Raw genomic sequence first — 13352 nt, forward strand, 5'->3', positions numbered from 1 at the left:
GTAACAGATGTGATACAGCAATCTTTATACGGGGTAAAATTGGGAGTTCATAACCCACTTGAATCAAACTGTGAAATATGATGTATTAAGAACTATGTAATGTTTTGAACGACCAACAATAAAAAAAAAAAAAGTGGTATCCCAGTCTTAATCTTCAGAACCTGTAATCATTACCTTATGTGGCTAAAGGGTATTATCTAAGAGTACATGTCAAGCCAGGCATGGTGGTACAAGCCTGTAATCTCAGCAACTGGAAAGGCTGAGACAGGAGGATCACAAATTAGAAGACATCCTGGGCAACCTAGTGAGACTCCGTCTCAAAAAATAAAAAGGGCTGGGGATATACTTCAGTGGTAGAGTGCTTCTGGGTTCAATCCCCACTACTGGGGGTGACAGGGAAGAGTATACATCAAAAGATGTGATGAGGTTAAGGATCCCCCCCCCCCCCGCCCCACCATTCCCATACTGGAATTGAGCCCAAGGGGCACTCTACCACTGAGCTACATCCCTAACCCTTTTTATTTTTTATTTTGAAACTGGTTCTTGCTAAAGCTGGTCTCAAACTTGCCATCCTTCTTCCTCAGGTTTCCAAGTAGCTGGGTTTACAGGCATGCACCACCACACTCAGGATCTTGAAGAAAAGCACTAATCCTGGATTACCCACATGATTATTACAGTCAGTGACAAGTGTCCTTTTAAGAGAGACCCAAGTAGGTATCTTTGGTTGTAGCTCAGTGGCAGAGTGCTTGCCTGCCATGTGTGAGGCACTGGGTTTGATCCTCAGCACCATATAAAAATAAAGGTTTTAAAAAAACCACAAAACAATTTCTTAAAAGAGACACACACAAAAAGAAAGCACACACCAAGAGGAGGTGGTGACATTCTGACCACAGAAGTAAATTTTGTAGTGATGTCACAAATTAGGGAATACCAAAGCCACCAAAAGAACAGGTTGTCCTGAATAGGAAGCCTTTCTTTCACTGTCCCCCACTAGGAATACCATACTCTGATCTCACAGTCACAACTCCCTCATCTCAATATGCTCTTTGAAGCAGTTTGAAGAGCATGCTTTTTTTTTAAAGATTTTTTTAAAGATGGACATAATATCTTTATTTATTTTACTTATTTATATGTGGTGCTAAGGATCGCACCCAATGTCTCACATGTGAGGCAAGTGCTCTACCACTGAGCTATAACCCCAGTCCCTGAATAGCATATTTTTAAATTAAATTTTTAAAATTTCAATTTTGAGATAATAGTAGATTCACATGAAATTGTAAAAAATAGTATACAGATCTCATGTACCCTTTACAGTTTTCCCCAATGGTAACATCTTCAAAAACTTGCCTATGATATCAAAACCAAGAGGTCAACATGGATACAATTAATAACTCTTACTCAGATTTCTCCAGTTTTACTTGTTCTTATTCATGTGTTTAGTTCTGTGCAATTTAATCACACACATAGGTTTGTGTAATGCAGATACAGAACAGTGACACTTCCACAAGGATCCCTTGCACAGGCCTCCTATAACCTCTCTTCTTGGCTCATACTTACTGTTGGAAATAAAAAATGCTTACTTTATTTCTAGAGTCCTGAAATTTCAAAAGTATTACATAAATGGAATATGTGGTATGCAATTCTTAATGCTTGTTAAAGCATAATTCTCTGGAAATTTCAACCAAGCTCTAGCATGTATCAATAGTTCCTTTTTTTTTTTTTTCCTGGTACTGGGGATTGAATCCAGGGCACTTAACCACAAAGCTACATCCCAGCCTCTTTTTATTTTGATACAGGGTCTCCCTAAATTGCTTAGGGCCTCACTAAGTTGCTGAGTCTGGCTTTGAGCTCCTGATTCTCCTGCTTCAACCTCCGAAGTCACTGGAATTACAGGTGTGCACCACCATGCCTGGCTCGGTTTCTTTTTATTGCTGAGTAGTATTCCATCCTGTACCTTTTTACACTGTTCTCTTCAATTTTCTTGACCTAAGAGGGGGCCAGTGTATACCTTCTGGCCACAGCTGACTGAATCACTGAGCATTGGTCCACTCTAGTTGGGCCAATGAGTCCCTTCCTCAGGGAATCTGGAATTGGATTGAGAGATTATCATTCTTTCAAAATCTGGCAGTTTGGACAACACATAGGGTTAACTTAAAAATCCAGAAACTGGCAGCAATCATTTTACTTTATGTGGTCCAGGAGAAAGAGAAAGTTGGCCTACAGTAAAACAAAAGGAATCAAGAGGCCGAGGGGCAGGATAAGAGATGAAAAGGTGTGTTACCTAGTGCTCCAGCCCCCTAAAGCTGGGAATCTTGCAGGCTGGGATTCTGTACATTCCTTTATATCACCACCACCACCCTCCCCCAATCTGTCCCTTGTTCACCTGAGCTTCTTAGATATGACTCACTTAGACAAAGAGTCTCATTTAGGACAGAAATGGAGTATTTAAAATATTTTAGCCGTTAAAAGTCCTTTGTATTCTGGGTCTGCTTCCTTTTTTCCCCTCTCCCTTTGCAGAGACCATCAGAGTATTCTTACCCTGTCTGCCACCTCTGTCCCTGCACTTCTTCCAAAGCATACTTCCAAAAGAAGGTATTATTAACTTAGGGTAAACCTATATAAAATTGAGGTCCCACAGCCTTTGTGTCCCCAGTTGGAGAATGACTTCCCTTATTTTTAGATTCTTAAATTACTTCAATGGTGATTATCTCCTTTTCCCATTAGATTAGGAGACCCCTGAAACCTCAGATTCCCTCAGCAGTTTCAGAGTTCCCTAAGGGCAGAAAGAATGTCTTCATTAATCTTATAGATCTCTCAAGCGAAGAACTTTTTTTTTTTTTTAAATCCTGGTCTGATACTAGCTCTGCACACTGTGGTGCTCAATAAATGTTGATTGACTGAGTAAACAATAAACTTAGCCCCATGCATTGTCATATTCTGTCTTTCCACAGGGAGAAAATAATAACATTAGGCAGAGCAGGCTGGATCTCTTAATGTGATTACCTGGGATTTGTGGCTGATGATTCCTTCCCCTAACTTTATTGGGTACATCCATCTCCACAGAACAGATATTCCTAAACAGAAACCACTAATGCTGCTGGCCAAATGGTAGGCTATCACTGATTGCCCTGGTCCTGTTAATCTTGATTCCACTGCAATTGAAACTGCAGCCTGCTGCCAGCCCAAAATAGGGGAGAACCCAAGATGGTTGTGGCAGTGGTTATCCTGGTTATCCAAGTTCAACAGTGTTGCTGTGCATGTATAACCTTAGGTTTTTTTTCAGGGGGGTACCAGGGATTGAACTCAGAACACTCAACCACTGAGCCACATTCCCCAGCCCTATTTTGTATTTTATTTAGAGATAGGGTCTCACTGAATTGTTTAGTGCCTAGATTTTGATGAGGCTGGCTTTGAACTCACAATCCTCTTGCCTCAGGCTTCTGAGCTGCTGGGATTACAGGCGCATGCCAGCTCTTAGTAAATTATTATTTATTTAAAAAAAATTCTTTAGTTGTTGATAGACCTTATTTATACATGGTGCCAAGAATTGAACCCAGTGCCTCACACACGCCAGGCAAATGCGCTACCACTGAGCCCCAGCCCCAGCCAGTTAAGCAGGAAGCATTGTTGTGTATATGTATTTGCAGTGCTAGGGATCGAACCCAGGGCTTCATGCATGCTAGGCAGACACTCTACCACAGAGCCATATCCCCAGCCCAGTAAGTTATTTTTTAAACTTTAGAAATATAACAACTTGATGGGCTGGAGATGTTGCCAGTGGTAAAGTACTTGCCTGGCATGCATGAGGCTCTGGGTTTGACCCCCACCACTCCACACACACACCAACAACTTGAGATATAACCCACATAAAATACATCTATTTAAAATGTACAATTCAATGTTTTTTGGTACTCTCAGAGTTGTCAATTTTACATTTTCTTTATTCCCAAAGAAAACTCCATACTCATTAGTAGTAATCACTCCCCATATTTCCCCCTAACCCCAAGATACCATTAATCTATTTTGTTTCTATAGATTTGCCTATTCTGGACATTTCATATAAATTATACAATATGAAATCTTACATGACTGGCATTTTTTGCTTAGCTTGTTTTCAAGTTTCATTCATGTTGTAGTGTATATCTGTATTTCATTTCTTTTTATTGCTAAAGAATATTTCATTGTTTAAATACACCATATTCTATTCATCATTTTATCTGCCAATGGATATTTGAGTTTATCTTTTGGTACTGGGAACTAAACCTAGGGGTGCTCTACCACTGAAGTACATCCCCGGGCCTTTCTGAGATAGGGTCTTACTAAACTGCTGAGGGCCTTGCTAGGTTCACCTTCAACTTGTTATCCTCTTGCCTCAGCCTCCACTGTCATTGGGATTGTAGGTATGCACCACTACGCCTGGCTTGTTTCCAATTTTGGCAAATTATTTCTCCATATTTCAATTTATTAATCAATAAAAGTGAAAATTAATAGCTGCATGGCTAGGAAGATTATGAGAGGTACACAGGGAATATATGAAATACACTGTCAACTATAAATTATATGAATGTAAAGACATGTGAATAGTTATAAAATCAGCTGAGGAGGGTATGGGGGTCAGCATAACTTTCCTGAGTTTGTGGGATATTATTGGTTTACTTAGGGCAACTAGGTGAGTATCTCTTTGGGTTTCATCTCCAATAGGGTCCACTTTGCTATTTTCCTAGGAAATGAGGTGCACCTCTTTGCCCTGACCTATTTCATCTATACTTGTGGTAGGAGACCAGGTTAGATAATGCTTAGCTTAGTGTAACTCACTGCCATGGCAAAAAAATCATTCAAATCATATTTGAAATGTGACATTGTGGCAGTCACATTTCATCCCAGTTTTAGCAAGACCAGAGAAAAGGGGTTAAATGCTGTAGGTGTTCTTTAGGCCTAGGTCTACTAAATATGTTGCCAACTCTTTCTGATGTAGGCTAGCTTTCTTTTACCACTCTTTCACACTCACATGTGCCAGGGTGACTTTCCACTGTTCATCAAGTAAGTATGATAAGGGAATGCAAAGATACAATAGACTGGGGAACAATGAATTTGGAAGGAAAACCTGTTGCCATAATAACTAGAAAGATTTTTTTTAATCAAGTTTAGGTATAAATACTATTTGCTCCCATACCCTCTTGCTGTTTTTGCAGGTATTCCACAACTATAAAACGTGGGGGGAAGGGAGGACAGCAGAGGAAAGCGGGAAGGCCAGGATGGGCAGTGGATTATGTAAAAATGATTGTTTCCTTTACCACTAGTAGCTGCCTGGAGCATAATTTCCCTTCACAGCCTTAGTAAGAGCAGCTGGGGATAATGAACAGTGGTTAAAGATGCTTTGTTTTACACCCAGCAAAAAGGATCATTATCACCTCAACCGTTTTTTTTTTTTTTTTTTTTTTCACCAAGCCTGTGGAAGGGCTCCTGCTGCTATTGATAATCATGGTAACCCTCGGGGTAGCAGGGGCAAAGGGTGGGTAATTCACCAGAAAATGATAATTCACTGATTTGGATTATGTGCACCACTGCTCCTCTCCATTCATGTGCTTAATTAAGAGCTGACTAGTACAAAATAAATGAAACTGCAATTCTTCACAGAAACTATCTGGGGAGCATCAGAAATTTTGCAGGGAAGAAGGGTATGCTCCAGTAAAACTCCTTAATTTCCATCTCCCCATTATATTTTTATTGTGGACCTGGGGCTGGGTTCATATCACATCTAATTCTTAAGGAGACAAAAGGCTTATGAGTGCAATAGACTTCTTGCTGAAATGATGATACAAGGGAAGTGGCATAGCTTCACTTCCATTTTATCAAGGAGAAATAAAAGCAAGTAGCTGTGATTAGGACAATAGTTTGTCTAGGGCACAACTCCAATCATATCAGGAAAACCCCAGTAGGAATGCAGAGGTAGAGTTGGCTCAACCTTATGCATTACATCATGTTTCACATCATTCAAAAGTTTTTGTAAAAGTCTCTATGGTGACCAGCTGGTTGACTGCCTGGGAGTCATTTCCATTTGTTCAGTTCCCGAGGGGAGAGAAAATGGAATTGCTTTCTTATAGTTCAATTAGGCAAATCTGGATGGAAGGCATTGAGCTTAGTCCACAAAGGGTGCCAAAATCCACAATGCTTTTCAAAAAACACATGGAAAGTTACAGCAAAAAGGCAGAGCCCCAGATTTCTCAAACTGATGCTTATCACATCCCTTCCCACCTCAACATAACTGCCAGGACACTCTCACTGAACAGTTAAAACAGGTGAAGAGAAATCATTTGTGGGGTTTTCCATTATCCTTTTGTTTAACTCAAAAACTTAAAAATAAGACTGTAAACTAAAGGTTTATTTTAAATTACCTAAATCCCTGAAAGAAATTTATTTTTAGTATTGAGGAGATTAACAATAGTAGTCTCATTATGTTGACATTCATATTCAAACTCAACTGTTCAGAAAGTTGTAAACCTACAGTTTCTAACAACTCCTAACTAAAGAAAGACAATAATAAAGCAGGTATGGTGGCGCATGCCTGTAATTCCAGTGACTCAGGAGAATGAGGCAGAAGAATTCAAGTTCAAGGCCAGCCTGGGCAACTCAGCAAGAAACTGTTTCAAAATAAAAAGGGCTGGGGGCTTAGCTCAGTGGTAGAGCACCCCTGCATTCAATTCCAGTACCTAAAAGAAAGAGAAAAAAGGGCAACAATAAAAGTTATGTGCATAGGAAGATTAAAGAGCAGGAATGTCAATCAGTTATATAGATAGAAGTCTTTCTGAGACTGAAGTAGTATTTCCTGTCCATGTTTCAGGAACAAAATGTTTCTTTTGGGAGTTAAAAAATCTCTAGCATTCAATTGGACATCTGAATTTTGGGCTAGTTTAATGCAATCAGTTGGAGAAAGAGGCCTGAGGAGGAAGCCCTCAGAGTTAGAACTAAAGACTGAGTACAAATACACTCGAGGCCTAACCTTGAATGGCAATGGGAAAACTTGGAAGACAATCACTTAGTATCAACTCAGGCAGATCAACTCAGGCAGGTCAACTCTATCCTGGCGCCCTTGTACTGAGGTCCCAAGGAAGAATAGGCACCTAAGTGAGAGGCTGATACAGCTAGAGCTATGTGACTTAGGTAGTCACTCACAAGAATGGAGGCAGAAGCTCTTATCATCTTGTAGATAATGGACATGGCTCCACCTTTACAGGCAGTAGAGCTAAGTAAATCCCTAATGATTTCAGGTTAGGAAGGATCTTGACTCATTTAACTCATAGTAGAAGTTGTATGTTCTACTCTAAACTATGTACAGCATAGCTCCAAAAGGCTTGGATGCTTAAAGAGAGTGGCAGAACACATGATCTTCAAAGATCTGCTTCTCTCTTGCTGGGAAGGTCTTGTCACAAATTGGACAATTCAAACAAGGGGTCTGCATTTGCTGCTGCTCCAAGGTGTGATCACAGATTTCATCAGCAAAGTCTGATTTGCAGGTGAAGCATTTCTTGATGGAGAGCTGGGAGGAAGTACAAAGAGGTTAGCAAAAATGTTGGGTTCTGTGTGGCAGAGACAGTTCCATCTTGTTTTCCATGTATCCTCAGTGCCTTGCATAATGATTAGTAAATGATAGGGGCTCAAGAAATAGTGAATTCGTGAAAAGATTCAAATTTGGAGTTACTCCCTGGGGCTTTCTCTAATCCTAGAATTTAAAAGACCTAATACAGAGCTGGGGCTGGGGCTCAGTGGTAGAGCGCTTGCCTAGCATGTGTGAGGCTCTGGGTTCAATCTTTAGCACCACATAAAAAGATAAAGTAAAATAAAGGTATTGTGTTCATCAAGGAAGGAAGGAAGGAAGGAAGGAAGGAAGGAAGGAAGGAAGGAAGGAAGGAAGGGACATAGCTCCAGACAAGAAGGTGCACTATATGTGCCTTATTTGGCTAGCTGCTAAATTCACATCTTCCTAGTCACACTATCAAATTTAACTCACAGGAAGAGATCATGAACAGAATACTGATGGATGAAATGTGCTTTCTTTTCCCTGCCTCCACAGGCTGCCTTAGAACATACTGATCCTACTGACCTTTGGAGTTTGACCTCTGGAATTATCAAAATGAACCACTCTCCCAGTGGTTCTTCCATGAATTGGAGCAGGAAGGGACATTTTCTTTTCTTTTTTTTTTTTTTGAGAGAGAGAGAAGTTTTTAAAAAATATTTAGCTTTTTTTAGTTTTCGGCGGATACAACATCTTTTGTTTGTATGTGGTGCCTGAGAATCGAACCTGGGCTGCACGCATGCCAGGTGAGTGCGCCACCGCTTGAGCCACATCCCCAGCCCAGGAAGGGACATTTTCTTAAGGATTTGATATGGACATTTCATGTATGCACATGGTCATCTCAAATACTTACCAGGCTAGGGGCAGAACTTTCTTGAATACCTGAGGAGAATAAAAAAATTTCCTTCAATAAAATAAAAATCATCCCTTGATTCTCAGCTGTGTCCTACTAGTCATTTTCTGTAAAAACCCTGTTTCTTTTCTCCTCACTGCCTCTGATTCTTTCTTCCTCATATATACCATTTACTTCTGAAAGAGGGGATCTATATGAGGAAAAATAATAAAAGAATGGCATTTTCAATAACTATTTTTAATAATATGTTCATAAGTTATGTTTATAACTCTGTTATATAACTTATGTTATATAATCAGAAAAACACAAAAATGACAGAGAAAAATGACATCTTTTTTTTTGGTATTGGGGATTCACCTTTCTTTCCTCTATTTGCTAATGTGATCATCCATAGAGCACACAAGAAACTAATTTCATAGGCTATTATCACCTCTTATAAGCAAGTATTCATTAAAAACTTGTTGTGGCAAGATGGAACCATCAATCTCTGTTTTGTCAGAATCCTGATTTCTACCTCAGCCAATAGAATGATGCCCCATCTTTATTCTGTGCTTGACAGCAACACCCACTTGAATTCTCTTGCTTTACCTAGAGACTTTTCATTGAGATTCAAGGCACTGAGCAGAGAATCCAGGGCCTCAAATCCAACATAACCAAAACCTTTAACCTCTCTGGATTGCTGGGTTCATGGAGTAAACAAACTGCATGGATATTTAATCCTCTAAAGCTTCCTTTAAGGGGCAGGACATAGTAGTGCACACTTATAATCCGAGCAACTCAGCAGGCTAAGGTGGGAGGAGCTCAAGTTCCAGGCCAGTCTCTGCAACTTAGTGAAACCCTGTCTCAGAATTAAAAATAAAAAGGGTTGGGGATATAGCTCAGTGGTATACAACCCTTGAGGGTTCAATCCCCAGCACTGAAAAAACAAAAAGATTCCTTGATGGAATCTTCTATCACATCATAGTGTTAGGTGCTGATTTAGGAAGACAGCTCTAGTAGATATTGGATTCCCAAGCAGCCAATGGAACAATGGGAAGGATGGAGCACTCAACTTAAGGGGCCTTATACACATCATCATCACTACTATGCCAACCAGTGGAAACATCTCTTGCCAAGCCATCTGTCTCATTAGCCCAGCTGACTGACTGGTTTGGAGATACAGGTGCTTCCTTTACTAGTCCCCTCATCCCCAGCCATAAAGTCTATTAGGGAAATAGTCTTTCATTTCTTTTTTATTCTTTTTTGCTGAGGTTGCCATATTGGGGGAAGGAGAGATAATGCAAAGATGCTTAAAAATATCTTCAAACAAAAAGTAACCCGTTCTCTGTCTATTGCAAAGATTTGGTTGTGACTCTTAAGATAACATTACTGCTTTAAACTGTACAACAAAGTCTTGCATTGCTTTTGGAAACAAAGAAGAAAAGCTCCCTGTTTGGCAGGAGTATGTTACCCTAAGTTCTTGAATAACTACTGGTTTTCACCCCTATTTCCTGTCCTACCATTCAGGAGTCTCAGTGGAGCATACTCCTGCTTCCCTTGGTTGGAACATCAGTGAGCTGTCATAACTGCCAGTTTCTGGGCAGCATAACCTGCTTTTCCAAACCTTAATTAGCATCCTCTACTTTGTATGTGTATATCTTCTACACAAAGACATTTCTCTGATTTATACATTTGGAATATAGCCGCGGGACTCAATTTGTGTCTGCTGCCTCTAGGCGAATGATCTGATTTGCGTCTTCTCAATTCAGATTTATTTCTCAATTAACACTTCTTGTCTGGCAATCTTTCTATTGGGTTCTCAGTTTCTGCCCAGCAAGTCTTAACAATGAGATTGGTCTTAATTAGCATCTCAGGCGAAAAAAAAAAAATTAGTGATGGGGATGCAGGCAAGGATTTTCCAGTTAGAATGGCAAAACTGTCTTACCAGAATATGGGTTTCCATAGACAAGACCTGGATTTTGTCCAGCACCTCCTTGATCTGAAGTAGGCACTTGACATGGCAAAGAGTCAAAATCCAGACCCATGTAACTCAGCAATCTGCTGTTCTCTTTCTTTAAGAGCTAATAATAGAGGATTTAAAACATATTGAAAGACAACAATAAAGAATGGTTAGCAGGAACCAGCTAGGATACATCCATTAAAGTAGTTCTCAATTAATAATGTGGAATTATGAAGCCAAATAACTAATACTCCAAAATTTTTCAGAAAGGGAACAAATAGCCTCAACAGTCCAAAGATCTAAACTTTTTATATATGAATTTAAATATATTTACTAACTTTCATTTATATTAATACCAAAAGAATTTTAAATCTCTAACGTATCCCAAAACTAAAAGAGAAGGTGCAAAAAAAGTCTTTAGACATATGAGGGTAGCAAGAGCTATATATTAAGATTGAAACTGTTATATTTTATTGGGAGCAGAATGTTTCTTTCAATTTACTTTTTAGAAAAATTTATTTACAAAATGTAAAATTCATCTGATATAATTTTCCCTTCTTCATATTTTATCCCGTCATATGGATGGACCACCAGGGAGAATGAAAGGAAAGAAGGGAAGGTGGGAGAAAGGTAATGAGAAAGACCAAGAATGAGACAGGAGAGAACAAGATACAAGTGGTACAGACAGCATGTAGTTTTTAGAAAAAAGAAAATTAATAAATTTCCCTTAAAATCTTAAGAGGGTTTTACTACAGTTCTGTACAAAGCTTCCAAATACCAGATCTCCCTCTTCTTCTGGATTGAGTATATAATCTGACCCCTAACCATCAGACAAACCACAAAAACAGGATTTCAAATTCAAAGAATAATTATCTAAATCAAGAGAATGAAAATGACAAGACCAAAAATAGACCCCCCAAAGCTCATCTACTATCATTAAACACATTGGCATAAGTCATATAATCAAAAGTTGAAATTATCAAGGGGGAATTAGTGTTTATGGAGTTTCAGCGTTACAAGATGAAAAGTTCTAGAGATCTGTTATACAGTATGAATATACTTAAAATAGTACACCGAAATTATTACAACAGTACATTTTATGTTATATAGTTTTTTAGCCACAATTTTAAAAAGAAAAAAAAAAGTAGAAGTAGTCACTTTGAGGCATAGCTCGAAAGGGTTACAAAAGTATAGAGATGTAGGAGGTAGACTTGGGGGCACATGCCTGTAATCCCAGGGACTCAGAGGATAGCGAGTTCAAGGTTAGCCTCAGCAATCTAGTAAGACCCTCTCTCAAAATAAACCTGGGGGTGTGGCTCAGTGGCACAGGGCTTCTTGGTTCAATCTCCTTCCCCTCAAAAAGATATAGGACTGCTGGAACTGTGGATCTAATAATAACAGTGAGAACACACAGGTCTTTGATATTGGGCATGGGAATGATTTCATGTATCATCACTGTATTTGCTGTCACTGCAATAAGTGAATCAAATCAATCAATAATATTAACAACAGTGTTTAACACACAGAAGATAATCAATATTGGTTGGATCAGTTTATGAACTGATAAGTACATAAATGCACAGCATCTGTAGGGGCCTACCATGGGTCCTGCACTGGCACAGACAACCACTTCTCCTGGTTTGGTAGCAGAGAAAAAGGAAAAAGTCATGCTTAAGGAAAAGGGTCCCCTCACTAACATAAATTTGATGTAGGATATCACACCCTCCCCACCAAAGACAATACTTATAACAGTTATGAAGTTAAAAGCAGTAAGTTAGGTCTTCAACACTGCTGCTTCTTTCAAGATGACTACTGTCATACCAGACAAGTTTCACCTTTAGAACAAAGAGATGTTTTCTGGTAGATAAGAAATCTAGATCTGGGACAGTTTCACCCACTGTTTATTCAACTTTCTGCATCTTTCAGCCACTGTTTTCCTTCCCCTTAAAACTCTGGATTTTCCTACCTTTTTCCAAATACTTACATCATTTTCTCTTTCCATTCTCTCTCTCTCTCTCTGCAGAACATCACATATAATCTTGTTCTCACTCAGTCTTCTTGACAGGTCAAAATTCTCATCCTGCCAATAATTTAAAAATTAGAGTTAGGATCACATATTGCAACCTGGGTCCCTGGTGGGAGACTGTAGAGGATCTGACCTTCCAAAGGGCATGGGACTGAGGTGGAGAAGAAGGGACTGCAGAGAAAGGTGTGGTACTATGGACAGGGTATTGACTTACAGAAGTCACTTAACCAAATGCTGGAAGGCCTAAACTGGCATTAGGATTGCCAGGGTTTATTTGATATAGTTGTAAGTAAGCAACTAAAGAGGAAAAAGTAAGCTTGGGGAAAAACCTCAAGACTGACATATCAGAATTAGGGTTAAAATGGAGCTTGTTTAATCCCACCCAACCATGAAACAATCCTGTTTATTTTGAATAAGTATCTCACTCCATGAAACCTGTAGCACTCAGGTTTAGGTTGGTGTGATTCCCCTCCCAGGGTGAGGAAAGGTATCTGGGCTCAAGTTCCACTGAGAAGGAGGAATACTGGAAGGCACTTGTCCCAGGTTACAAGGAACCCAGACTGGGGTCTTGAGCTTCCCAGAATGACTGGTTGACCTAACTAGGTTCATACTTCAGTATTTTCCATCTCCTACTTGTATATACACACATGCGCGTACCTCACAAACACACTTAAGCTAATCCTACTAGTTGTGGTTTTTGTTCCAAGATTTTTTATTTGAATGCTGGTGCCCAAACTGCTGTGCGCTTCTAGCCGACCCTGAGGTAGTAATGCGAGAGGGGGCTACCCGATGACAGTGCTGACTGCAGGCTCCTTGCTCCCCATCCCCACTGGCTCCTGCTGGCTCTTCTGGTCCTGCTTCACTTCCTCAAAAGGCAGAAATAAGAAAGGACTGAGTCTGCACAAAACCGGCTCAATGGTTAAAAAATTTCCCTGAAACCCATGGCTAAGCTAAGGCCTAT

At 39.7% G+C, this 13352-nt stretch overlaps 1 protein-coding gene across 6 annotated transcripts in view; it reads right to left on the reverse strand.

The window, feature by feature from the left end:
• Positions 1-1376: 1376 nt before the first annotated feature.
• The window catches only part of Calcoco2 (calcium binding and coiled-coil domain 2), a 36964-nt gene continuing 24988 nt past the window's right edge, over positions 1377-13352 (reverse strand). For 3 of the 6 annotated variants that reach the window (XM_026386931.2, XM_026386932.2, XM_077801162.1), the window contains 4 exons: positions 12350-12445; positions 10351-10486; positions 8427-8455; positions 1377-7537 (listed from right to left, as the gene is read on the reverse strand). In XM_026386931.2, coding sequence (XP_026242716.2) covers positions 7361-7537; positions 8427-8455; positions 10351-10486; positions 12350-12445 — 438 coding nt within the window. In that variant the 3' untranslated portion in view covers positions 1377-7360. The remainder of the gene's footprint in view (positions 7538-8426; positions 8456-10350; positions 10487-12349; positions 12446-13352) is intronic. The other 3 variants (XM_026386930.2, XM_026386929.2, XM_026386928.2) reach the window with 1 other exon arrangement.

This window comes from Urocitellus parryii, chromosome 7 (genome assembly GCF_045843805.1).
Source record: "Urocitellus parryii isolate mUroPar1 chromosome 7, mUroPar1.hap1, whole genome shotgun sequence".
Taxonomy (NCBI): domain Eukaryota; kingdom Metazoa; phylum Chordata; class Mammalia; order Rodentia; family Sciuridae; genus Urocitellus; species Urocitellus parryii.